Source organism: Schistocerca americana, chromosome X (genome assembly GCF_021461395.2).
Source record: "Schistocerca americana isolate TAMUIC-IGC-003095 chromosome X, iqSchAmer2.1, whole genome shotgun sequence".
Classification (NCBI taxonomy): domain Eukaryota; kingdom Metazoa; phylum Arthropoda; class Insecta; order Orthoptera; family Acrididae; genus Schistocerca; species Schistocerca americana.
In genome coordinates this window covers 878726703-878753477 of record NC_060130.1, presented here as the reverse complement: position 1 = coordinate 878753477, position 26775 = coordinate 878726703, and the positions used below count along the sequence as shown (strand labels likewise).

The following is a 26775-nucleotide window of genomic DNA, read 5'->3' as shown; positions in this document are numbered from 1 at the left end:
AAGTCACTTACGTTCACTTAAACCACCTTCCATTTTTTCCTCTGTGTCAAATAACTTTTAAATATTTCTTGAACATGTTTTTCTTTGCAGGCAGCTATGATTGTTTTTGTACACCTGGTTATGCTGGAGCATTTTGCGAGTTGGATATTGATGAATGTCTCTCAAAACCATGTTACAATAATGCAACCTGCATTAATCAAATTAACAGTTACAGATGTACTTGTACCGAAGGCTACACAGGTGTGTATTATTGCTAATATGCCACACAGATAAAGAGGATTTTGAGGATGGATGTGTTAGCCAAGCTAAATAATCAAGATATGATTAAATGAGACAGATATGTTGACCTTTTGAAGGAAATTTTGTATCTTCATTTTATACTGAAAATTTTTTCTAGTAGCCTTTGCAGTTTTATATTATTGTATCATTCTGGGTTATACATAGAGTGATATGATATTTTTACTTTACTGTAGCGGAAATATATATTCTGGTGCTGCATTATTTTCAATTACCCATGACCCATTTACACTTTTTACAATTTGCAGTTTGCAATGGAAAATTCTTATACAGTATTACAATTGAAGCCCAATTTGATTGTATAAGATAACACTTAGAGTGACAATATAACTACCTAATTCAACTCAAGGTACCTCTGTGGATGATTGCGCATCCTCCTGCAAGTCTAACTTGCAAACCATTTTTTGCAATACAGAAAGGGGTGTTAAAGGTACATGTTTTGACAGTATACTCTGAGCGAATAGTTTCCACCAAGGGAATACTTAGTGTCATTTAATTTGCATTGTCATTAATGTCTACTGTCCACAATTGTAAGCCCAGTCAAGTGCTGCTTCTTTGTGGACAATGTTTCTATGTACTGCTCATTATCCAGCATTAACACAGTTGTTGACAAAAATAAAGAGGTGGGAGAAATGATTTATCCATATTTATTTCACCAAACTCTTGTAGAGAAGAGTTATCAAATGAAGAGCAAATACAAAAGCAGTGACCAGTATGTCTTGATGTTGTTGAGGGGCATAATGAGTTTGAACAAGGCAGACTGACAAGTCTTCAAGAACTGGATTTGTCATGCCATAACATTTTGACTGTTGGAGAATTTGCTGCTATGATACTGCTGCATGTGTGGAGTCAGTAGATAGAAGTGCGATGAGTAGATACAGCAACACACAGCAGGACCACAGCACCATCATTTGGCCACATAGTTGTAATTCAGCTTTAGCTGAAAGGTTACTTTGATGCTGGAGCACTGCAGTTGTTATGAACATGTCTGTGTCGATGGTTGAATGTTGTCTACTGTGGGCTGTACTGATGGCATGCATGGCATTACATTATCTTGCATTGTTCAGAAACCACAAATGTCTTAGACCCCAATCATCTTGTGAATATTATTGATGGCATGATGATTGGCAAAATGCATTATTTCCAAGGACATTCCACCTTGACCTGTCATATAATGATCGCCATCTTCATGTTACACATTATCATGATCACTGCAGTTGAGCAGCTTGTGTTGTGGCAACATAGTGCACAAACACCAAGTATGATGAGTACAAGATGCATATTGACTCATACATATTTCAGCCAATCTGAACAAAAACTGTCCAACATAGCGGTTTTTGATCCTGAGGTACTGCTTCCATTCAACTGATTCCAAGTATCATATTTTAGCAAGACAGTACTTGCTGTGGGATATGCAAGCCTTCTTTACCACTCCTTCACTAGCTCTCTCTCTCTCTCTCTCTCTCTCTCTCTCTCTCTCTCTCTCTCTGTGTGTGTGTGTGTGTGCGTGTGTGTGTGCGTGTGTGTGTGTGTAGGGGGGTGGGGGACAGTTTATGAGGCGTCAGCAGTTTATTTGGAGCTGATCTCAAAAACACCGTTGAGCCTGAAACATTTTGTTTCCCTGGAACATTTCTTCATTGCCGATATTGCACTCTTTATATTTTATATCCTGTTGGTCATTCCTACTCCTTATTCACAAATAGGTTGTCAGCCTATGGTTTTACACTGGAAACCGGCTTTTATCAAACCAAAAATCACTTTTATCTGTAATTCAAATGTTCTGGCAATATCCTTCTCTATTACTAAAGCTGAAACGTATCTCAATAGCCATAGGTTGAAGCCATTTATTTTCCTCTTGTGGAGTCCACAAATGCAGCATCAGTAACTATGAGTCTGTTGCTATTGTTTGCTTCACTTGAATGTGTAATTTCCTCTCTAAACCCAGTATGACAGGCACATTTCTTGGCGTATCACATAAATGTTTAATTTTTGTACACACTGTTGACAGAAAAATTAAATAAGACTTTCTAACTCACAGCCCCTTCCAAACAAAAATCACTCAAAACCTGGGTGTTTTTTTAACCAAAACTGTACCAAAGACTTATTTGCAAATTCCACTATGTTATTTTTTAGTGGCCTAGTTATGAGTTGTGTACTGTCTGCTGGCAGGTAACTTTCAGCAAATGACTGTATGCAAACCAACAAATCTATTTCTTACAGCAACTAATCCGATTTTGTCAACCATTACCAACTACTACATAAACTCTCCATCAAGTAATATCGTAGTTTTAAAACCGATTACAAAATTTTGTGATAAATGCATCCTTATTCTGTAAAACTATGAAACACTCAGAGATGCTTATGGCTTTCAGGTCACAAGTCACAATAAATAAATAAAAAAAGATTGAATGATGGCATCTTTTGTTGTGTTTGCGTGATCCTTCGAGTATGTGGCAGCCCATAATACAGTTGCATCATCTTTAGACGCGACATGGCAGACAATATGAAAACAGTGGAACAAATAGCATTGTAGACGATGCAAATACACTGAGAAATGTTTACTGCCAGTGTGGACAGAAACAGAAACAAGAAACAAAGTCAGAAACAGACGTGATACACTGCAGGAAACAATGTTTCCAACAGAAACATGTTTCCTGTCAAAGTATCTATGTGACTTCACACTACTCTTTGCAGTTGTGCTGTCACTAGTGACTATCAACTTTTGCGAATGCTGTGAACTGTGTACATTTCGATTATTCATTTCCTTCATAGTGTGTGACGTGTGTGCACAATATGCCATTTCAAAGCAGTGCATTGAAAGTACACCACAAATATGTCACACATATCATTAAAAGTCAATTAAGAAAGCATCATTGATGTAAGACTTCAAGAGATTTATGGTAGGTAATGCACCATACAAAATTCAGATCAGTAACCTTTAGCTTAATGAATAACATAATGGTTATCTGGCTTAGAGGTTATAAGTTCGAAACTCACTACATGCCAATAATTTTTTTTTTTTTTTTTTTTTTTTTTTTTTCAACTTGCCTGATTGTTCCCAAATGTGTGGCGATTCCTGAGCGTGTGGTACACAGAAACCTAAGAGCACCGCTTACATTTCTGTGAATGAAATGAGCAGCAATAAAATTCATATTGTTCCTTGTCACAAATACTTTGCTGTTCATTTCTGAATATATGGGGATTTCCGAGTGTGTGGTTAGGCAGGAACCTAAGAGAACAGCTTAAATTGCTGCAAGTGAAACAATGGGCAATAGAAATCATATAGCAATCGACGAATTGATAGCCTCATTCCTGGTCGCCTTCACAGTGCCACCACATTATGATTACGTCAGTTCCTGCAAAAAGTAGTGTGAAACATACTCGACCCATCGTCGTTGTGCGGTGAAGCTAAATGTTGCAAGTTATGTTGGCAACACCAAGAGTGGATTATGTCAGCATTTCCTCTCTGACATCTCCCCTCTCTGCAACAGCCAAAAATATTCCTTTAATTCTGCCATCACTCACGCTGAGAACTGTCTGTCTTTTGTGCCAATTATAACTCGTTTAGTCACATCATATGTCAATAGGAAGAAAATGGGCGAAGTAAAGTGAGATGTCAAGAAAGAACCTAGAATCGAGTAAATCTTACTAGGAAGAAATGTAAAAACTGGGAATTTTTAGCATTGACCTTTTGGGGTTTTTCACAGGGGCTACGAATTTGTGGCATAGAATCACGAAAAATGCAAAATTGGGGCACATAAAATTGGTCCACTATATACTTTAAACTTCTTTTCCTTCCTTCCAAGTATGCTGAAGGCTTTGCCAAATTCTTTGTTCCTGTAATGTCTGTAACCTCAATCTCGACTGGATGCCATCATGTTCTTGTCTTCACTACATTCCTGTTCCCACCCTCTTGCTTTCATGCCTGCCACACACACACACACACACACACACACACACACACACACACACACACACACACTCTGTTACCTTTTTATTCCCTTCTAGTTCATTTGTTTAAACTTCTCTTGTATTTTTATTTCTCCTACTTAGGATCTTCCGTATCCCCGTTTTACCTTTTTGATCCCATACTCCGTCTCCTGCATGTTCCACACCAGCACAGTCTTTCCTAACCCATTCTGCCTTGTTTTGTCCATTCTATGTGACACTATTTCCTCTTGACCTGAAAAAGAAACTTCATATTTCACCATCACATGCAGTGCTATCCTAGCTCGTTCAGCCACTTTTTCAAAGTCCTCCTCAGTAGCAGGAACCTGACTCTAGAATAACCTCCCACATTTTATTAGAGAACTGAATTACACTTCCAGCTTCAGATGACAGTTATGATATATCTATTAAAGCAACAATAAGAATTACCATTCTCCCTGTTTGCACTCGTTACTCTTGTACATCCTTCTTTCCAATCAGATCATACTTTTTTCACAGTATTCTTAGCTGATATATAAAACTTATATGTTTGAGGAAATGTAAGACATGTTATTTGCCTTAAGTGTTACACCTCTTCACACAGCATTCTTCTATCACACGTCACTGTACTTCACTTCTTGCTACAAGATGAGCATATTTTTGGAAAGACCGATTTCATATATCTCAAATGCTGAAAAGTGAGTGGGGGGGGGGGGGGGGGGGGCACCATTATCAAGTTTTTGCCCCAGTTCAGAAAAATCGTAGATCTGGGGCTGAAGTTAGTTTCAGGGCAATCAAAGCATGTTACTGTAAAGTCTGGATGTTGGTATTTCTGATGAGTGGTGTCAACATACCTGACTCCTGTGATTAGCTTGGCCAAAGTTCTCTGTCTCGTACCATAATGAAGTTTTATTTGTTAATAACTTTTAATTAACACAATTTTCAGCAAAATTAATAACACTAATGTAATCAGTACAGCAAATAGAAAAGCCTGAATAATGAATTTAATTGAATCAAAGTCTGATTAAAGTTTTTATAAATCTGAGTACATATTACACAGTTACTTCATAAGTACCAGACTGAAAAGTTAAAAATGAGAAAAAAAATTATTAGTGGGGTGCAATAGGAGAAAAAGGTAGGTTACAGCCTGCTCTGTTTCAAAGTCTGCAGACTTCACATCTTACAGTGTGCTCTGAAGTCGGTTTGTCTTGCTATGTCATAATAAAGTTTCTTGAAAGCAAATGTCTGAACATTATTAAGTGTTACCATGTTGTAAGTGCATTATATTGTTTTAAATAGTTCATATAATAACTTCAGATAGTAGAGAACAGGAGATAGTGTTTTTTTTTTTTACTGTGTCGTGTTGCAATGATGTAATGTTACAGGTCATGACTGTGAAACGGACATTAACGAGTGTGAATCTCAACCGTGTGAAAATGATGGAATATGTATAGATGAAATTGGGTCATTTTCCTGTCAATGTATGCCAGGATTTACAGGAGTGACATGCACTGCTAATATAAATGAATGCATGGTAAAGTGTTTTGAATTTTATACTGAAATTATTTTCTTATGACTACTGTAGTTGTTTTTACATCAGATGTACCTTTTGTTCCTTAGTCTTCACCTTGTTCAAATGGAGGAATCTGTATTGATGGCATTAACAGCTATATGTGTAACTGTACAAACACTGGTTATGAAGGTCCACACTGTGAACTAAATATTGACGACTGCCAACAAAATCCATGTCAGAATGGAGGAGAGTGTATAGACGGATTTAAGGACTATGAATGCAGGTGCCATCCTGGATACAGAGGTAATCCCTATGTGAATTTTGTTCTTCTTGATGTGCTAATGAATAACCATTGTAATTGATATTTGCCCCTTAGAGAATGTACTACACATGGATTCTGACACATGTAACATATTATATTATAAGTTTCCAAGGTAATGTAGTTATTTGTGATAAGATCAATAATGGTATAAAAATGGTAGATATTATAAAAGTGGGATTAAAAGTACAGAATTGATTTGATCCAGACATTCCCCTTATACCATCTCTGGTAATTTGCTAATCAAATCAATGGTATCTGTTTAGCCAAGATCAGTCTCCTTACACTTTTGGCACCACTAAGGAAGTTACATTATATCAGGTGTCCTTGATGGAAGAATCTTTGTTGATCCATTATGGACCGTGGGACGATGGCTGGCATGTATTTCTTGATTCAATGATTTACCAACAGCCGTATGTATTGTAGAAATTTATTTTATAAACTACTTATGTGCTACTAATTTCGGCATTACATTGATGCAGTCTTCAGGCCCCACACGTCATAGTTGTAAAATCGCTATACACGGAAGGAGCCGTATAACTGGATCCGTGAATCAAATCGTTATGCAACAGCTCTTTGTGGCCATGCGGCACAGACTCTCTTTCTTACTTCTCTTCTATCAGTCATATGTTGTAGGGATCCCAGATACATGAACAGTACTCAAGAAAAGGCCAAAAAAGTGCCTTATAAGCCACTTCCTTTGTGGATGAGTTACATTTCTCATGTATCAGAGTCTGGCATCTGCTTCTCTCACTATTTGTTTTATATGGTAATTCCACTTAAGGTCACTCTGGATAGTTACTCCTAGACATTTTAGGGCACTGTTGCCATGTGTAATGATTTTCTTTTTTATGACTATAGTGATGCTATTCCTTCTCCTGTTTGGTGTACTACTTGTGTGTTGATTCTTAAACATCTGTTTACTTGATGTTGAGGTGGATATTTGTGGCTGTTGTGAATGAGATTTATTCTACTACTAAATTACATAACTCAGTTCAATTTAAATGCTGTTTATTAATATCAGTCAGCTCTCCATTATATAAACACTTCAAAGTTACACATTTGTTGCTAATATTTTACCACCAAATCAAACATGAAACAGTCTTTCATCTAGGCCCACCAAAGGCTCACAGCAGTCAGCCACAAACTTCCCTTTGTTTGCTGAGCCTGCTACTAAGCGTTGGTGTCAGTGATTATATTGCATTCAAACATGCAAGGGTACTGCACCCTTTCAGCTTGTTTGTTATTTATGTCAGTGAAATCAAAACTACTTAATCTTCAGTAATGTATTTTAGCTGAACAGTTTGAATGACTCACCTTGTGTATAATAATTGTTGTGATACACTGTGTTTGTATCCTAGAATTTTGCAGTATAGTACTAATCTGCGATCTTAGCAAATGAGTGTTTGTAAAATGATCCTTTCATATAGTTTTCATTAAAAAAAAAAAAAAAAGAGATGATCATTCCACTTGAGACCTGTGGAATGTACATTAGCTTATTTGTTTCAGTTGTAAATATTTGTCATGTATTATTGTTTTTCTGACATGTTCTACATCCTGGAGGACCTCCTCACTATGGATCAATTGGAATGAAAGTAAATCTAATCCAACATTATGTGTTGCCCCATTTAACATTGTGACAAGTGCCTAAGACAGAACATGTGTATGGGACAATCAAGAAATTTACATTTGAGGGTGATGGTGTTGTGCATATATGTGCAATGTAACACAACTTCGATGTGGGTACATAAGTAACAATATGTAGGCAATGGATTAGTGTAGCATTTATGTATTTCCAACATGCATGCTATAAATGCAGAAATGTGAACTGTGGTGATGTTATTACCAGATGCATCCAAACAGGACTAATGTGCTGTTTTTCTTTTGTTGGCTTAAAAGACAAACATCGGAGAATGAAGAATTTGTATGGAGCAGCATTTCTGTCAAACACCACTGTTGTGGGTGGTGCTGCTACTTCATAACAACTCACGTCATCATACCACAAATGTTGTAAGCCAGAAGTTAAACTAACTCAAGTGAAAACAATTGAGCATCTGTCCTATAGTCCTGATCTGTCCCTATGTGATGCCTTTGGTCCCTCAAAAAAGGCCTTTAAGGGTTGACACTTCCTCTCAGAGAAGGATGTGCAGCAGGTGGTTTCAGACTTCTTCATGCAGCAGGACATGGTATTTTACAAATGGGTATCTTCAACCTGGTGTGTTGTCGGTTGGATGATTGCCTCAATGCTGACTACAGCTTTGCCTGATTGGCATACTGGTTGTGGACCGTACAGCCTTCAAACTGAAAGTTCCTCATCACCCCTGATATTTTGATACTGCAGATTGCTGTTTGTGCTACTGTTTCATCAGGCAGCATTTTAAGATTCTACAATTGATTAAAGTTTGTTTTGATTACTGAAGTTTAAAGAAGTTATTTAACATTTAACTAATGCATTATCATCATTATTTTTGCAGGCAAGAACTGTGAAATTGATATAAATGAATGTGAAGTAAATCCTTGTGAATATGGTGGTACTTGTCTTCAGAGATCAAATGAAACTTTATATGGAAACATATCGGATTTACCTGATGTTTTTCATCAAGACTTCTCATACAGTGCAGCTGAAGGGTAAAATATGATAATTCTTATTTTTGTATTTGAACTATAGTTTTTATGTTTATTATGTAAATGTCGTCCAAAGAATTTAGTGCTCTCAACTGCCAGTGTTACAGCTAACATAAACTGTTATAGCTTGTCTGTAAGCTCACGAGTGAGCAACTGAGTCCCACTCTGCCATCCCTGCTATGTCACAAGGCACTTCTCCAGGCTATGTCACAAAGTTCTACTGCCCTTGTTGAAGCACATGCTTTGAATCTGTGGTGGCAAAGTGTACAGATATGTGGGGGCAGCATTTATCTTTAAATAAATGCATTAATAGCGTACGGAATACAAAGGGCGATTGCCTTCTTCAGGAACAGAACGTTGTAGAGTAAATTATATTAACATAGGAGTGGAAGTCAGGAGCCATATATCTACTTCAAATATAGAACTGAATGCCTGTTCATCTGAATGCATGTTCATCTACTATCTCCTCCTAAAATGATGGATATTCCAATACAATTTTGAACACCATATAGTGCAGTTATTCTGTAGAATTCAAGGCTTATTCTTGCTTTGCTACTAAGAGGTAGAAGTTTTCTTTGAAAGGCTGCATTGAGATGCAAAAATTCTTGCTACACAAGAAGTCTTTAAAAAATAACGAGGAATTTGTAATTTTGCATATTGTATTGTCTGATTTGCACCATGTTTTTGTAATTGTGTTTTTAGACATGTCTGAAAAGTATCTATACAGTATTAGGCATATTGGATATTTAGTCTGTTTCAGCTGTCAAAAAGGTTACGAGTGTTTTGATAGTAATAGCAGTTATTTATTTTATAAGAAAATTGATTAGAGAATTTGTATTAAATTTTGTTGTGAGAATGGAATATAGTGCATCAAAGTTTTAGAAATGTAAAATATTGTTTTTGGTGAGGCTGCTATGAGTAAACCAGGGGTTTACAAGTGGTGTAAGCATTTCAAAGAAGGCCTTGACGACATTGTAGATGACGAGTGTCCTGGGCGCCCCGGCACATCAGCCAATGAAATTGTGGGAAAAGTGAAAGAAGTGACTGTGAAAGATCACCAGATCAGTGATGATGTTGGCATATCTGTTGGCTCATGCCATGAAATTAATTGTATCAGATGTTTCAGGTAAATTTGTTCTGAAATTATTGAATTGTGCACAATAACAGCAGTGAGTGCAAGTTGTTCAGCAGTCACTAGATGAAGTCAACAGTAATATCAAACTATTAAAACAAGACATAATAGGTGGAGAAATGTGATTTGACAGATATGACGTTGAAACTTAGGCTCAGTCATCCCAATGGAAGCAACGTAGATCACAAAAAAAAAAAAAAAAAACCTCGATAAGTGCAGTCAGTATGAAGGTTATACGGTTATGATCACTGTGGTCTTCAGTTTTAACAGTATACTGTACTACTTACAAGTTCAGTGTCATTTGCGTGAAGAAATCTGTAAGAAAATCTGGCTTTGTGGCAGAAGAATTTTACGGTTTTTACTCCACGATAATGCACTTTCTCACATTTCTTTGTGTGTTCATGAATTTTTGCCTTAAAACAATACTGTAATTATCGCCTAGCTCTGATGTTTGCTCTATGTGACTTTTTATGTTCTCAAAAATAAAGTAAACTTTAAAGTGGCAGTTTGCTACAAGGTAAAATTAGATTAAATACGGGTTGCTGAGAGGACTAAAAGCTGTCCAACAGAGTTCCAGAATTATTTCAGGTGCTGACGTGTGTAATATGTAATGGGAAATGTTTTGAAGAGAATAACATTGATGTAGACCAATAAAGAAAGCCAGCATTAGACCCAGTATTTATCACAATAATCCTGTTGCTTCCACTAAAGTTTGTTACCAAGATAAGTTTCATCAATATAAAGGAACATTCGATGATTGATTTTTCTGACATTTCACCAGCACAAGTGGCTGGCATTGTCAAAGCTTCACCCTGCATTGCTGGTGGTGGACTGGAGCCAGTCTTGCAGCCGCAGACTATATGTACTTGGCGTGCAACATCCAAAGGCTTTTCTGCGGTCAGTTCCAGTGCAATTCTCCTCTTGTTAGTTAGTTAGTTGGTTGCATGTTCCATTGATCAATTGCACTGTATGGTAGCCATTATGATGTGGAACGCGTCAAGTGCACAAGAAATGCACATATGAAACAAGATTTTATATAGAGTTAAGGATTAATATTTCTATAATTTACCCTATTCCCATTATTTACCCTATTCCCTTAAAAGGCACACAATGCATATACTATATTTATAGATTTATTTTTTCCTATTCAAGGATTCATCTATGGTATAGAAGGAGTTGTCAAGGAGATATGATTTCAATTTATTTTTGAAGCTATTACTGCTGTCTTTCAGACATTTTACTTCATCTGGTAATTTGTCGAAAATTTTTATACCAGCATATTTTACACCTTTCTGTGCCAAAGATAGGTTGAGTAAAGGATGGTGTAAGTCTTTCTTTTTTCTGGCATTAGAATCATGAATGTCACTGTTGTTTTTAAACTGGTCCATGTTGTTGAGAACAAATTTCATTAGTGAGTAAATGTACTGTGAGGCTGTTGTAATAATTCCCAATCTTTTAAAAATCTGCATACAAGATGTGCGACTATGAACCCCACACATTACTCTAACCACTTTCTTTTGAGCTGTGAACTACTTGTCTAAATGTTGAGTTACCCCAATATATTATTCCGTATGACATGAGAGAGTGACAGTATGCAAAGTATGTTAGCTTACTAATTTATATATCCTCAAAATTGGCAATTATTCTGATTGCAAAAGTTGCTGAACCTAGTCGCTTTAGAAGATCCAAAATATGAATTTTCCAATTAAGATTCTCATCTATGTGCACGCCCAAAAACTTAGTATACTCTACACTGTCTACTGACTTCTGTTGATGTGTTATATTTATTGAAGGAACTGTACTTTTTGAAGCAGAAAATTGCATGTACTGTGTTTTTTCAAAGTTTAGAGAAGGCCCATTTGCAGAAAACCAATTAATGACTTTTCCAAAGACCTTATTTGTATAATTTTCAATTGGAGTTTCTTTTACCGGATTAATAACGATGCTTGTATCATCAGTAAACAGTGTCAGATCAGCTTCCTGTGTCAGATAGGAAGGGAGGTTGTTCACATATATCAAGAACAGAAGGGGACCCATGATTGAACCCTGTGGAACACCTAATGTAATTTCACCCCAGTCAGATGAAGTGGCAAACTTATTTAAATCACTTGACCCATATAAGGAAACTTTTTGCTTCGTGTTCTGTAGGTATGACTTAAACCACTCATATGCTATTCCATTTATACCCTAGAACTGTAATTTCTGTGACATAATGGCATGGTTCACACAGTCAAATGCTTTGGACAAGTCACAGAATATTCCTAGTGGTGACATTTTACTATTTAAAGACTGTATTATATGGACAGTGAAATTGTATATTCTTGTCTCAGTGGAACAGCATTTTTGAAATCCGAACTGTGATTTACTAAGTATCCCATTACTGTTGAGATGGCTAACCACTCTTGAGTACATTACTTTCTCAAAGATTTTTGAAAATGCTGTAAGCAAGGATACTGGCCGATAATTATTGACATCTGTGGTGTCCCCCTTTTTTTTAGAGCAGCCTTACAATGGCATATTTTAACCTGCCTGGGAAAATACCTTGAGTTAAGGATGCATTACATATGTGACTCAAAACATCAGCTGTAACTGTTCCACATTGTTTTAATATCTTATTAGAGATGTCATCTACTCCAACGGATCATTTATTTTTCAAAGATTTAATAATTTTACTTATTTCACTAGAGGTTGTTAGGTGAAACTTAATCTGACTAAATTTTTTTCAAGACAAACTCTTCCATGTACTGCCTGGCTTTTTCTTTTGAACTTTTTCTCCCACACTTAAGAAATGATTGTTAAATACATTAGCTACTTGTGTACTGTTAGTTAGGATGGTGTCATTCTCTTTAATCGTAATACTACCTACCCCGGTGGTTACTTTTCCTGTCTCCCTTCTAACAACATTCCATATTGATTTTATTTTATTGCCAGAATTGTTAATTTCTTCTCTAACATACACATTTCTTGATTTCCTTACAACTTTTCTCAGTATGTTACAATAATTTTTATAGTGTAAAACTACTTCTGGATCTTTACTAGTTCTTGCCGTCTCATACAGTTTTCTTTTTCTTTCTGAAGACATTTTACTACCTGTAGTAATCCAAGGTTTCTTTGAAAAGTGTGTAGTGTTACATTTAGTAATTTTCTTTGGGAAACAATGTTCAAAAAGGGATATAAATAAATCAAGAAATATGTTTCATTTGTCATTAGCATTTGGCTCATTATATACATCTCCCCAATTAACATTTCTAAAGCTTTCTTTGAAGTGCTTTTTAGGTACTGGGTTGAGCGACCTTACACTTTTACTTAATGGTTTCCAAACTGTACACCCTGTTACATTTTGTAAGTTAATCAGTTGTGCATCATGGTCTGACAATCCATTTACCACAGGGAAAGCATGTGTTTGTTTTACATCCTCTTTCTGTAAAAATACATTATCTATTAGCGTGCTACTGTCTTGAGCTATATGTGTAGGGAAATTGATGACTGTTTCTAAGTTATATGTTGTTAATAACACATCTAGTCCACTTTTCCTCTCAGAATTATTTAGAAAGTTTACACTGAAATCACCACAGATTAATAACTTCTTCTTTTTGTCTGACAGACAGCATAATAGGGAGTCAAACTTTTTTATGAATAGCTCCCACTCTCCTAATGGGGGCCTGTACACTGTTGCTAATATCAATACTACATTATCTAGCTGAAGTTCACATGCACAAACGTCAAAGTGCTGATCAATACAAAATTGAAAATGGCAACTCCTCCTTTATCCATCCTATATCTACAAGTGTAAGATGCTAAATTATACCCACTTATACTGACAGTATCGATGACCACAGTTACATGGTGTTGAGACAGACGGAGTATATCAATCGCATTCTTATTTTTGAGATCATCTAAACACACTAATAGCTCCTCTACTTAATTTTTTATTCCCCTGATATTTTGGTGAAGTAAGTTGATGCTGCCCCTAGCTTTACCCCTATTTACTGTACATGAAGTTTCTTTTATTCTATTTATCTTGATTGTCATCTGCCTGGACCCTTGTGTCACTGTGGACCCCCTTACAGTTTCTGCTAATAGAGAAGCTAACTTACTTTTTCCCATCCTTTTCAGGTGCAGGCCGTGTGTAGTGTATCCCTACCTACCGATAGCATTTACTGGATCAACACTTAATGTTAGATTTTGCCGGTGTCTGGAGCAGCCTGTTCAGCTCAGTGTTAGCATGCCTTACAGCAGTTTTTACCCATGGCTGATCATAGTTCTGAAAGACCTTCACAAACCCCACATTTGTGTGCTCAGTTTCCGTTCCTATTTTATCCAGGTCACTCCTAATACTGTATCTTGGATTCATAGGCAGGCTGTTTCCCGCTCCCTCAACTATAATTACCAGATCTTCCTTCTCAAAGTCCCTGCATAGCTGACCTAAGTTTTCTGTCACTTGGCTAAGGCTAGCACTTGGCTTCACAAAACTTGTGACGTGGTACCCTGCATCTAATTTCTCCTGAAACTGCTGGCCCACATCCCTCCCATGACTGCTGCCTATAAGTGGAATTCTTCTATTCCTATTCTGGTTTGATCCCGACCTGTCTTCTTTCTTTATGCTAATATTCTACTTCAACTTACTTTCAACTATATCTGGATGAGGCCCTTCCTCCACTTCAGATATTAAGCCAAACTGATTTACTAATTGAATTTCTGCAGTTTTTTCAAGTGTTCCCCTATTTCGCCCTTTGCTTGCTACCTTTTCCCAGTTCCCAGTCTCTTTTTTCTCCCTTAACCTATATAATTCCAAGTTCGCATTTTCTAATTCAGCCTTAAAGTCCCAAATTTTTGCCTCCTGTTCAGCAATTTTTCTGTCCTTTTTACATAACCTACTCTGCCATGGAAGAGCCTCATTTTCTACTCTCGTTTCCTTGCCGCCACATTCACCCCAATGAAACCATAATTTACAGTCTACACGGAACACCCCCTCCACATTTGTCACACATGCTTTGATAGACAAACTTAACACAAAAGCAGAGAATAAGTTGGCACAAGACCACAGTAGTTTCGTAACCTGTAGCCTATTAATTCGTAAATAAACACTAATGTAAACAAACTTTTAAATTTACTTCCGAAAGTTTTAACTACCTAGCTCTGTATGACCAACATGAATTAATTTGACTTTGAAGCGATAACTCTAGTTAAAAATGAAAGTCTGCACTCGCGCGAAATTTATGCCTAAGAAACGTAAACAAAACTAGCGACAACTGGCCTTTGACAAAATACTTCCTTTTCAATTTAAATATGTTCAGGAAAGTGAAACCTTCAATAGATAGCCTGGAGAAGAAGTATATACACTAGTCTAAAATGTAATATTAACTGAATTAGCTCTTATTTCAATATTAATCACTTAACTTAGCGAGAGCTTCGTATACGCACGTCTGCCTAGCTCCAGAGATGCTACGTGCAACAGTCGTTTGCTGCAGCACAGGAATCCAGGATCCATTTACCTTGATGCTTTCTTCATTCTCGTTGAAGCTGTCCTCGTGTTTGTGTATTTCGATAGGTTCTGTGAACAAGTGGGTGTGATAGCTCTTCACTACAGTCAGAACGTATGTCTCAGTGAATTTTACTATGCGGTCGGTCTGACACAGTGCATGCTCTGCCGCGGCCAACTTCTCCACATGCTCCAACCTAAAATGTCACTTATGTTCTGTGATTGTGGTGTTGATTGATCATCCAGTCATTCAAACATAGACTTCTCCGCAAATGCATGGTACGTGGTATATTCCTGACATTGCATGTGGGTCCCTTTTTGCTTTACCAATCTGAAACACTCTTTGGTCTCCTTTGACAGTTTGTAAATAGTCTTCACGCCTTGTTTGCACAACACATTCTGCCATACATTCCGAGAGTAGTGGACAGAATTGGCCATATATTGCGCAAACATGGTGTAAAGACTATTTACAAACTGACAAAGAAGATCAAAGAGCCTCTCAGGCGGTAAAGGAGAAAAGGGACCCACTTGTAATGCCAGGAATGAGCCACATACCATCCACTTGTGGAAACATTTATGTTGGAATTACTGGATGATCAGTCAACACCAGGATCATAGAACACAAGTGACATTGCAAGTTGAAGCAGGTGGAGAAGATGGCCGTGGCAGAGCACACACTATGTGAGGCTGACCACTTGACACAGAAGTTCTGGCTGTAGAGAAGAACTATCACACCTGCTTGTTCAGAGAAGCTATAGAAATACACAAATAGTAGATTACCTTCAACAAGAAAGCAGAAAATCTCAAGACAAACGGTTCCTTGATTCCCATGCTGCAGCAAATGACCATTGCAGCCGCAGCAGAAATGACCACAGAAAAGCCTTTGGACGTTTGCGCGCCAGGTACATATGCTCTGCAGTTGCAAACATGGGTCCAATTAATCACCAGAAGTGGAGAGTGAAACTTTGACAATGCCTGCCACTCGTGCTGGTGAAACGTCAGAAAAATGATCAGACAAATGTCGGCCAAAGAACCTGAGATAGAAGCCAACAGGCAGTTTGCTAAAAAGTGACCATAAAAGCCTTAACAGTTTTGTATTTAATACTAAAGAACATTACCAAATAACGTACTAAGACAGTAGTGAAACCAATAAGTACCATTTAAAGAAAAATGTGATCATAATGTTTCAAATTGGTTTTGAATAACAGTTATTGGATGGAAAAATATGAATACTACAAGCTAATGCAGTCTACTTTGAAGTGATACATGAGCACTCACGATGCTTGTCTGAGGGTGGTTCAGAAAGTTAATATAAATATAATTCTGGTACATTTCTGTGAGAATCTGTTAATCATTACTTTTCAAGGTAGTCATCATGACTGTTCAAACATTTGTTTCCTGAATACACCATGACTTTGAGGTCGAAATAGAATAATTGTCAAACACCTGTGACCTAAGGTTTGTTCCATTTATCCAAAGATTTCAAAATGGGAAGGTACTAGGCAAGTTCTGTAAGATGGTTGTTCCAGTGCTTGTGGCCACAGCATGACCACATGCAGTTGGCATCTAGTGATAGGTTGGAGCTGTAACAAAGATTGGTGTACCAATGGAAAAAACCTTTGAACTAGAATTGTGATTGTTTTCAGCAGTAATACAGTAAAAGCCATTAATCTGGCATCCGGGAGATGAGCACATTCGATAATCAGACATCGTTTCATACAATGAATATTTTGACGCGTTCAGAATAATTCAGTTGCACTCAGCAATGGTCAACAATTTCAAGTTCTGTAGTGCAACAGTTGTTACAGTCACCTGCCAGGCAGATTCTCTCATACACCAATTGCCTACAATGATTAAAAAGTGGTGCTTTAAAGTGTTATCACAATTAGTGCTGTCCTATATCACAATTACAGTAGTGATGAGCATTGTTGTGCAGATGTTTTCTCAACCAAGCACCCCTCAAAACAAATTGGAAGTGAAATGTAAACATGTTATGATTATGGATACAACAAAAGCTTGACATCATTAATAGGTTTAAGAAAGGTGAGAATAAAAATAATATTATGTAAGATTATAAAGTTGGTTCTTCAACAATCTGACATTAAAAGAAAAATGTAGGTCAACTTCAAATGTTTGCATCACAGACAGTTGCAGTAAAAGACATTGCATCAAGAAAAACTTTGAAAAGGCCCAAACAATGGATGAAATTTTGTACAAGTTTTTCTGTGCCAAAAGGGGGCTGAAGAAAAACCTGTAACTAGGTCTATGATTATGGAAAAAGGTAAATAGTGCTGTGATGATTTGGGATTGTCAGAAACTGAATGTGTAATTTCAGAACTTGTCATGGAGTTTAGAAGCATGACGTAGGTGGGGAGCTATGATTGGAAGATGAAAATGCAGCTGAAGAATACAAAGAAAATTTTTGTAATTTGTTTAAACACCATAATTTAACTGCTAGTAAAGTCTACAATGCTGATGAAAGGGATCTGCTATGGTATTGTTTGCTTAGTGCAAGAGCTTTCAAAGGCATTTTAAATTCCCTTAAAATTTATGGAGCTCATTCCAGTGCATAGGTGACTTCAAAATTGTTTAAGGATTGGTTTCTCCATAATTTTGTACTGGTTGCACAGCCTACCCTCCAGTGTCTGAATTGATCCCGGTGAATATATGCACCACTTATATTCCAGCAAACATTATTTACCTTACTGAGCCAATGAATAAGGGAGTAATTCAGAATTTCAATTGTTCTTACAGAGCTTCTTAACTTCAAAAGTTTATCAATCCAGAATGTTCAGTGGTGGATTTTCAAAAAAAATGTAGTGTGAAAGATACTATTTTTGGTACCACTTTGGTATGGAATAAAATTAAACCTACTACTCATCGGAAGTCTTGGTGAAAACTCTGGCCAAAAGCATATGAAGAAGAAACAGACTCCACTATTCCAATCAAAAATGATGCTGTTGTTAAACTGATAGATGTTGCCCAAAATGAAATAAGAAATTTCATGCAAGATAAAACTTTTTGACTGGATAGACATTGACAAAGAAGACCCTGTAGTCAAAGAAATATCAGATGAAACATATGTGTACTAAGCATAATGATGTTTTGAAGAAAAACTGAACACAAAAAAAAGACAAAAGGGCATTAGATCTTAGTTCTAGTGAATTATGTATGTAGAAATACTGTAGATACCATGATAGTTTATGAGGCGGGGTCAGCCACTAGACCTAAGGGTATGGAGTATTTTTAATAACTTGGAAGACAAATGGTGACTTGTGAGTAAGGAGCTATAAGAAAGTTTTACTTCCAACTCTGTTAAAAACTTACGAAACACTGACATTTAAATAATATTCTTGAACAAAAAGTACCTGACAACACTACATTTTTCCTTTCCCTGAGAGCTAGTGGAGGGAATCATGGCCTTGAGGAGGACAAGGGTGCCCTTGTACTGTAGTATAAAACACATACAGAACTGTACTACAGTATCACACTGTAATGTCCTGAACTTAACATCAACTCCTAAAATTACGTTACAGGATTTATGAAATAAAGTTTTTAAACTTATTCTCCAAAATGTTGTTTTATACAGTATTATACTTTTTTATCACTTTTGCGGAAGCAGAGAATGTGCATTAAACAATCAAAGGCCTGTTGCCTGTCACCCATTGTTTACTTTTCATCTCGCACTCCGTACACTGCAATTTTTAAGTGATGCTTGGTAACCCGGCATTTTAGGTGGTCTTGGACCATTAAGGTCCAAAAGGTACTAAATGAGCAAGATTCTACTGTGCATATTAATATCATACTATGGTGCATCATTATAATTAACTGTAAAATAACTTTATCCATTGGAGTTGCTGTTACCTCATGTTTTGATTCACCCCACCCGTCCCCAACTTCAGTGTCTAGTATAAACCAACAGATAGTGCATACTAGCACACATCTATCGTGTTATTCTGTGAAACGGACTTATTTCTAAGTGAAATATATAATGTAATTTTTTGTGTGTCACATATTTTGGATTAACTGGATAGTTATCACAGTTTTTGAGCAGGGTACATTGTACAAGCTCTTAGATAAATCAGTGAGCTTGTTTGGTACTAATTGTATCAATTGGTTCAGTAAGTAGGAAAACCAATCTAGTCTCAGGGTGGATTGAGAAGGCAATGTTCATTTCATAAGCTACAAAGTCTGAGGATGGTAGAATCTTAATCTCAGCATCTGTGGAATGTTGCTGAGGTACGTGGCTGTTGAAGTGAAATGGTTATTATTAGACAGCCGGTGGGGCACAAGTCTCATATCTGGTGTATTAGATTTACCCATGTATGCAAGGGTCTTTTATTTTCCTCTAGCCTCTAAAGGGAAATCCAGGGAATCCAACGAAGTTTTTTCTGCAATCACAAAGCTCGAGTGAAATACTAGTGAGGATAATCAACCAGCAAATATACGAGGGTTGGAACTTTAATAGTGGCAACTATTTATTTACAGCTTGTACAAAATAGATACGTGTTTCAAAGTTTTACTGACCTTCAAAGTAGTCACCAGCATTGTGTATAACCTGTTGCCAGCGATGTGGAGGTCATAGGATACTCTTAACAGTGCCTGTTGTGTTGGCAGTTCGAGGGGTGCAGTCTATCGCCCGACGAATTTGTAGCAGTTCTGAAGCAAATGCCATGAAGTGTTTCCTTCAGTTTAGAAATTGAGTTGAACTCACGTGGGTTTGAGTCAGGGGAGTGCAGTAGGTGGTATAGCACTTAGCAGCCCCATCAGACAAACAAATCAGTAACAGCTTGCACTGTACGTGCTTGAGCATTGTCCTGCAAAATGATGGTCAGGTCCTGCAGAAAGTATCATCACTTCTGTCTCTATGCTGTTCATTTTTGGAATACAATCTACGACCAGCTTTCAGACAGAAGTGATGACAGTTTCTGCAGGACCTGACCATCATTTTGCAGGACAATGCTCAAGCATGTACAGTGCAAGCTGTTACTGATTTGTTTGATTGATGGGGCTGCTAAGTGCTATACCACCTACTGCACTCCCCTGACTCAGACCCATGTGAGTTCAACTCAATTTCTAAACTGAAGGAAACACTTCATGGCATTCGCTTCAGAACTGCTACAAATTGGTTGGGCAGTAGACTGCACCCCTCGAACTGTCAACACAACAGGCGCTGTTAAGAGTATCCTATGACTTCCACATTGCTGACAACAGGTTATACACAATGCTGGTGACTACTTTGAAGGTCAGTAAAACTTTGAAACAGGTATCTATTTTGTACGAGCTGTAAATAAATAGTTTCCACTGTTAAAGTACCAACCCTCGTAAGAGGGGTGATCAAAAAATTTCCATTTGAGGTTGTTGCTGCTGCATATTTACAATGTTGGGCGACTTTGATGCAGGTATACAGGATGTTACAAAAAGGTACGGCCAAACTTTCAGGAAACAGTCCTTACACACAAAGAAAGAAAATATGTTATGTGGACATGTGTCCGGAAACGCCTACTTTCCGTGTTAGAGCTCATTTTATTACTTCTCTTCAAATCACATTAATCATGGAATGGAAACACACAGCAACAGAACGTACCAGCATGACTTCAAACACTTTGTTACAGGAAATGTTCAAAATGTCCTCCGTTAGCGAGGATACTTGCATCCACCCTCCGTCGCATGGAATCCCTGATGTGCTGATGCAGCCCTGGAGAATGGCGTTTTGTATTACAGCCGTCCACAATACGAGCACGAAGAGTCTCTACATTTGGTACCGAGGTTGCGTAGACAAGAGCTTTCAAATGCCCCCATAAATGAAAGTCAAGATGGTTGAGGTCAGGAGAGCATGGAGGCCATGGATTTGGTCCGTCTCTACCAATCCATCGGTCACCAAATCTCTTGTTGGGAAGCGTACAAACACTTCGACTGAAATGTGTAGGAGCTCCATCGTGCATGAACCACATGTTGTGTCGTACTTGTAAAGGCACATGTTCTAGCTGCACAGGTAGAGTATCCCGTATGAAATCATTATAACGTGCTCCATTGAGAGTTGGTGGAAGAACATGGGGCCCTATCAAGACATCACCAACAATGCCTGCCCAAACGTTCACAGAAAATATGTGTTGATGACGTGACTGCACAATTGCGTGCGGATTCTCGTCAGCCCACACATGTTGATTGTGAAAATTTACAATTTGATCACGTTACTGACGAAAGGAAAATGAGCTCTAGCATGGAAATTAAGCGTTTCCGGACACATGTCCACATAACATCATTTCTTTATTTGTGTGTGAGGAATGTTTCCTGAAAGTTTGGCCGTACCTTTTTGTAACACCCTGTATAAGCACTGACCTGTAGGCAAGGGATTAGTTTAGCATTTGTGCTTTGCCCCTGTGTGTGTGGTAAATGTAGAAATGTAAACTATGGTAACATTATTGCCAAATGAGTCCAAACAAGACCAATGTGGTGTTACTCTCTTCTTAACTCAAAGAACAAACATCAGAGAATGAAGAACGTGTATGGGGCAGCATGTCTGCCGAAAGCCACTGTTGTGGAACAGTGTGCCAAGGGGTGCTGCTGCTTCGTGATAGTGCAACTCCACATGCCACAAATATAACACAGATGTTACACCAACTCATATGGGAGACACTCAAGCACGTGCCCCATTGTCCTGGTCTCTCCCATGCAATTATCATGCCTTCATACCCTTTAAAAAAGCTTTAAGGGTCAACAATTCCTGTTAGACAAGGATGTGGAGTAGGCAGTTATGGACTTCTTCATGCCGCAGGACACAGTGTTTCACCAAGGGGGTATCTTCAACCTGATACATCGGTGGGATTATGGCCTCAATGCTCATGGTGATTTTGTCTGATTGGTATATTGATTGTGGGCTGTACGGCCTTTGAAGAGAAACTTTTTGATCACCCCTTATAGTTCTGGTGGGTAATTTCATTATAAAAACAGAAATAAAGGATTAATTGCCAATGCCAACAACAACAACAGGACACTGACTGCCTTCCAGGATGTGCTTCTAATAAAAAAAGTTTACAGACTGTGTTACCATTCTACATTCAGAAAGGGCTGAAAGCATTGCTGGTAATTTAAAATCACTCAAGTGTTTAAGAAACAGAATCCTGTCAATAGAAACATCATCTCAACATGACACAATATTCAAAGCAGTGAAGTAGCATGGAGAATACCAGATTATTACAGTATTTCATAGGACCATTAATTTTTAAGAAAGGTGTTCTATGGCATGAAAACTTGAGGGATCTAAGCACTGCTGAGCTCAAGGAAGAAGGGAGAAGATGGTTGACTGATGTAAGAAATATAATGAACAGGGGAAATGAACAAATTGGTTAAAATTGCAGCCTTTATCCACACAGGCATTGCCATTGTACATATGGCAGGATTTGTCCACCATATACAATACTTGCATGCAAGAAAGAGTCAACATGTGAGAATTATGTCATATCTTTTCATGGAGAGTCTGCTTGTTTATCCTCCCAAATATGCCTCAGTCACTCTGTAAATCACACTGTCTGGACTAAGTAGTAGTCTACGTACATCAAAGATAGGAAATTGTAGGCAATAAAGATTATAATATTAATATGCAAAAAAAAGTTTCTAAAGTCGCAAGAACCCCTTATCTTCATTATTACATCCACATCGTCACTTAAGAAGTACACACAGAAGCGGAGCACCTTTTCGTGTACTCAGATGACTAATAATGCCATAAAAACTTGTGCTTGCAGATACATCCGAAAAACTGAATGTACCGTGAAAAATGTATTCATTCCAGGCAAGGACTGTGGACCATGGATACCAGTACTGTAGAGCTTTAATCATTAAGATGACATTTTTCTGTTGTGGGTTAATATGTGCTTCTAGGAACATTCATGATGATTTGAAATGTGCACTGTATTGGTAATCGGACCTGGATCACTGTACTTTGTGACTACAAATTGAAGCTGATGCACTGTTGGAACTAAAACTTTGATTTGATAAGTAAGGTGTGCACGGGTAGTGTGATTGGTAGGTCACTGCCCTCGAAAGGCAGGGAGCTGGGTTTGATTCCAACTCTGCTTCACGGTTTTTTCATAAGCAGACACAGCAAAACTGGCAAACTTTTGCACTGTCAAAGAAATATTGTAATTTTCCCAAAAGAATAATTTGAGGGCAGAATCTTTATCTGAACTGAAATACTTTGTGGACTGTCAGAACATGTAGATGTCATTATGTCTGACTACTCTAATGATGATTCTGTTGCAGAAACAATGGAATAAGATATTTGGCTGAGGGGCCATCCAGACCCCAAACTTAACTCCCACTTCTCTCAGGATCCCCATCCTTAAGCTGGTAGATGTTGTCTCTATTGAAATTTACATCAAGAGGAGAGACCTAAATGTAGAGTAGCCAGCTTTGTTCGTAATTCATATCACTCCTAACTTCTTCTCCTTACCACCATCTTACTGTAACAGTTTATGTACATGGTGTGAATACGCTGCATTTTCCATACATTTCCCTCATGAAATTTTACACAAATGTCAGAAAGAACAGACACCATTTTGATCCTGTAGTCATTATGAACCAAGACACAAAAGAATTAATCAAATTTAGCTGCTAGTGGGCACCGATTTACATCAATGGGGAATATGTAAGTAGTGTGTGGATAAGTTGAGAATTTGTGTCCGACAGGAGGTGTGCTAGGGTAGTCTGTGCAGTTGCGATGACCACTATGTCCAGATGTCTTCGTGGTCAGAGCATCTTCCTAAGCAGGAGACCTGGGTTTGAATCTCAGTCTGTCACAAATTTTCAACTTCCCTCAGTGATGTAAATCAATGCCCACTAGCAACTATATGCCACTAATTCCTTTGTGCCTTGATTCATAATGGCTGCAGGATCAAAATGGAGTCTGTTCTTTTGCGAAGCAATGGACAACATATCTTATTCCAGATTTTCAGTAAGCAGATGCAGACGACAGTTTGGAACCTGGATTAGTGGAAACATTTAAAAGAGTTTCAATTTTAAACTAAGAAACTTGGTATAACTTATTCAATTTCATGATAGACTGTTTGGCACAGGAACCAGTTTTCATAACTATAAAGAGAGACAATCTCAGTTGCAAAGTTAGTATTATTATAAATAATGCATTTCACCTGGTTGAGGCTGCCTCAGATTTTTGAAAGGCTATCAAAGTAATACAGATCACTGGCTGGCAGGGCAGTTAGTCAGAACAATGGCAACAAAAATCTGAGGAAGCCGTAATCAGGCAAAACACATTATTTGTAATAAAAATAACTTTGCATCCAAGACTGTCGCTTTATATAAGAAACAATGTTCACTTTTTATTGTTCACATTCTGGCTTTAATTTGCCTGAGTGAGGGACACTATTTAGATTTTGTGGGCGTAATTACAAATGTTAAGGTTACCCAGATGTTTTTTTGAAATGGAGGTAAGGTCCTGCAAATCACTTAGTATTTTAAAATTAGCTCCAGGGACATGTGAGCAACAGAAATTGTGTAGTCTAGTTTCATAAAACCTTAAGTGTATGAATCGTCCGGACCATCATAATTAAAGAGATTAGATGCAGTTCACTCCCTACATCTATATCTGTACTCTGGAAACCACTTTATAGTGTGTGACGGGTTGCATCGGGTACCACATCAGGCCATGATGTCACATTTGAAAAAATGATTCCTGTGTTGGGAGACAGAATGGCTGGATGTGACGCAATGAGGTGCAAGGCTCCATTGCTCATCTGTGTGCCCACTTGAAGCTCCTGTCGTAAAGTTGCAGTGGCATAAAAAAAAAAATGGTTCAAATGGTTCTGAGCACTATGGGACTTAACATCTGAGGTCATCAGTCCCCTAGAACTTAGAACTACTTAAACCTAACTAACCTAAGGACAACACACACATCCATGCCCAAGGCAGGATTCGAACCTGCGACCGTAGCTGTTGCGCGCTTCCAGACTGAAGTGCCTAGAACCGCTCGGCCACTCCGGCCGTCTGCAGTGGCATCTATATTAAATGTGAGTGGGGGCATACTATTGCACCATTCTGACCTGGTGGTTCAATTATTAATTTCTGTGTGGGTTTAACTGATTGATGCTGCTTCAAACTAGCATAGAGCTGTTTTGTGGTTTTTAAAATGTTGTAAAAGAAAAATTTTAACAAAATGTGGAGATGCCCCATGAAGGCAAAACACATTGTTTATAAAAGAATAAATTGAAACCAAGAAGCCATAGGAATTCTGGAAATGTGGAATCCTTCACCTCATGAAAGAGTGGGATACTTGTGCTCAGGCCTCTGGTCATTACTTTTAGATAAAGATTTCAGTCATACCCATGGTGTTGTTTCATTTTTTTTTCTTTTGAACATGCCTCATATAATGATAGTAGGAAAATTTTGGTAGAATGTAAATACTTTGGTAGTGAAAAGGAGACCACTCATTGAAAAGCAGAGTCGTTGGGTCATCGACAAGGACACACAAAAAAGAACGAAAACTTGCTAGTTCTTGGAATACACGTGCGCCCCCCTCCTCCTCCTCCCCCCGCTCTCTCTCTCTCTCTCTCTCTCTCTCTCTCTCTCTCTCTCTCTCTCTCACACACACACACACACACACACACACACACACGATATATATGTAGATTAGTTGTTTATAATTCAGCAGTGTAACAGTTTTTTCTTCTTTTCAGGTATGAATGTTTATGTATTCGTGGAACCAGTGGCATAAATTGTCAAGTAAACAACAATGAGTGTGAGAAACATTCCTGTATTAATGGTGCTTGTATTGATGGAATTGATTCGTATACTTGTGACTGTGAGCCTGGTTATGAAGGAGAATTTTGTGATGCCCAGATTAATGAATGCGAGAGATACAAGCCTTGTGGCAGCCATGGAAATTGTACAGATTTGCTTGCTGATTACACATGTGCTTGTGAAGCAAATTATGGTGGAAAGAATTGTTCGGTGAGGCTAACTGGATGCACAGAAAATGCATGTCAGAATAATGGCACTTGTAGACCATATTTGGAAAATGAAATTGATCATAAGTTCAACTGTACATGTCTCAGTGGATTCCATGGGGAGCTCTGTGAAAAGGTACATCACCTTAAAACAATTGTTATATAGAATGAATTTTTCACTCTGCAGTGGAGTGTATGCTGATTGCTGATGTGAAACTTCTGGTACATGAAAGCTGTATGCCAGACTGAGGCTCGAACTTGGGATCTTCGCCTTTCCCAGCCAAGTGCTGTACCAACTGAGCTACGAAAGCATCACTACAACCTGTCCTCACAGCATTACTTCTGCCAGTGCATCATCTTCTGCCTTCCAAACTTTACAGAAGTTCTCTTCCCAAACTTGCAGGACAAGCACTCCTGGAAGAAAGGAGTGCTCGTTCTCCATGTTTTGCAAGAGAACCTTGTGAAGTTTGGAAGGTAGGTGATGAGGTACTGATTGAAGGAAAGGTGTGAGGATGGCTC

The 26775-nt window shown here is 37.9% G+C and overlaps 1 protein-coding gene across 1 annotated transcript in view; it reads left to right on the top strand.

The window, feature by feature from the left end:
* LOC124554996 (protein crumbs) overlaps nt 1–26775 on the top strand; it is a 355585-nt gene that overhangs the window by 209117 nt on the left and 119693 nt on the right. Inside the window, exons 14-18 of the mRNA XM_047128736.1 lie at nt 91–240; nt 5610–5758; nt 5845–6040; nt 8531–8684; nt 25987–26392. Of these exons, the coding sequence (XP_046984692.1) occupies nt 91–240; nt 5610–5758; nt 5845–6040; nt 8531–8684; nt 25987–26392 (1055 nt within the window). The remainder of the gene's footprint in view (nt 1–90; nt 241–5609; nt 5759–5844; nt 6041–8530; nt 8685–25986; nt 26393–26775) is intronic.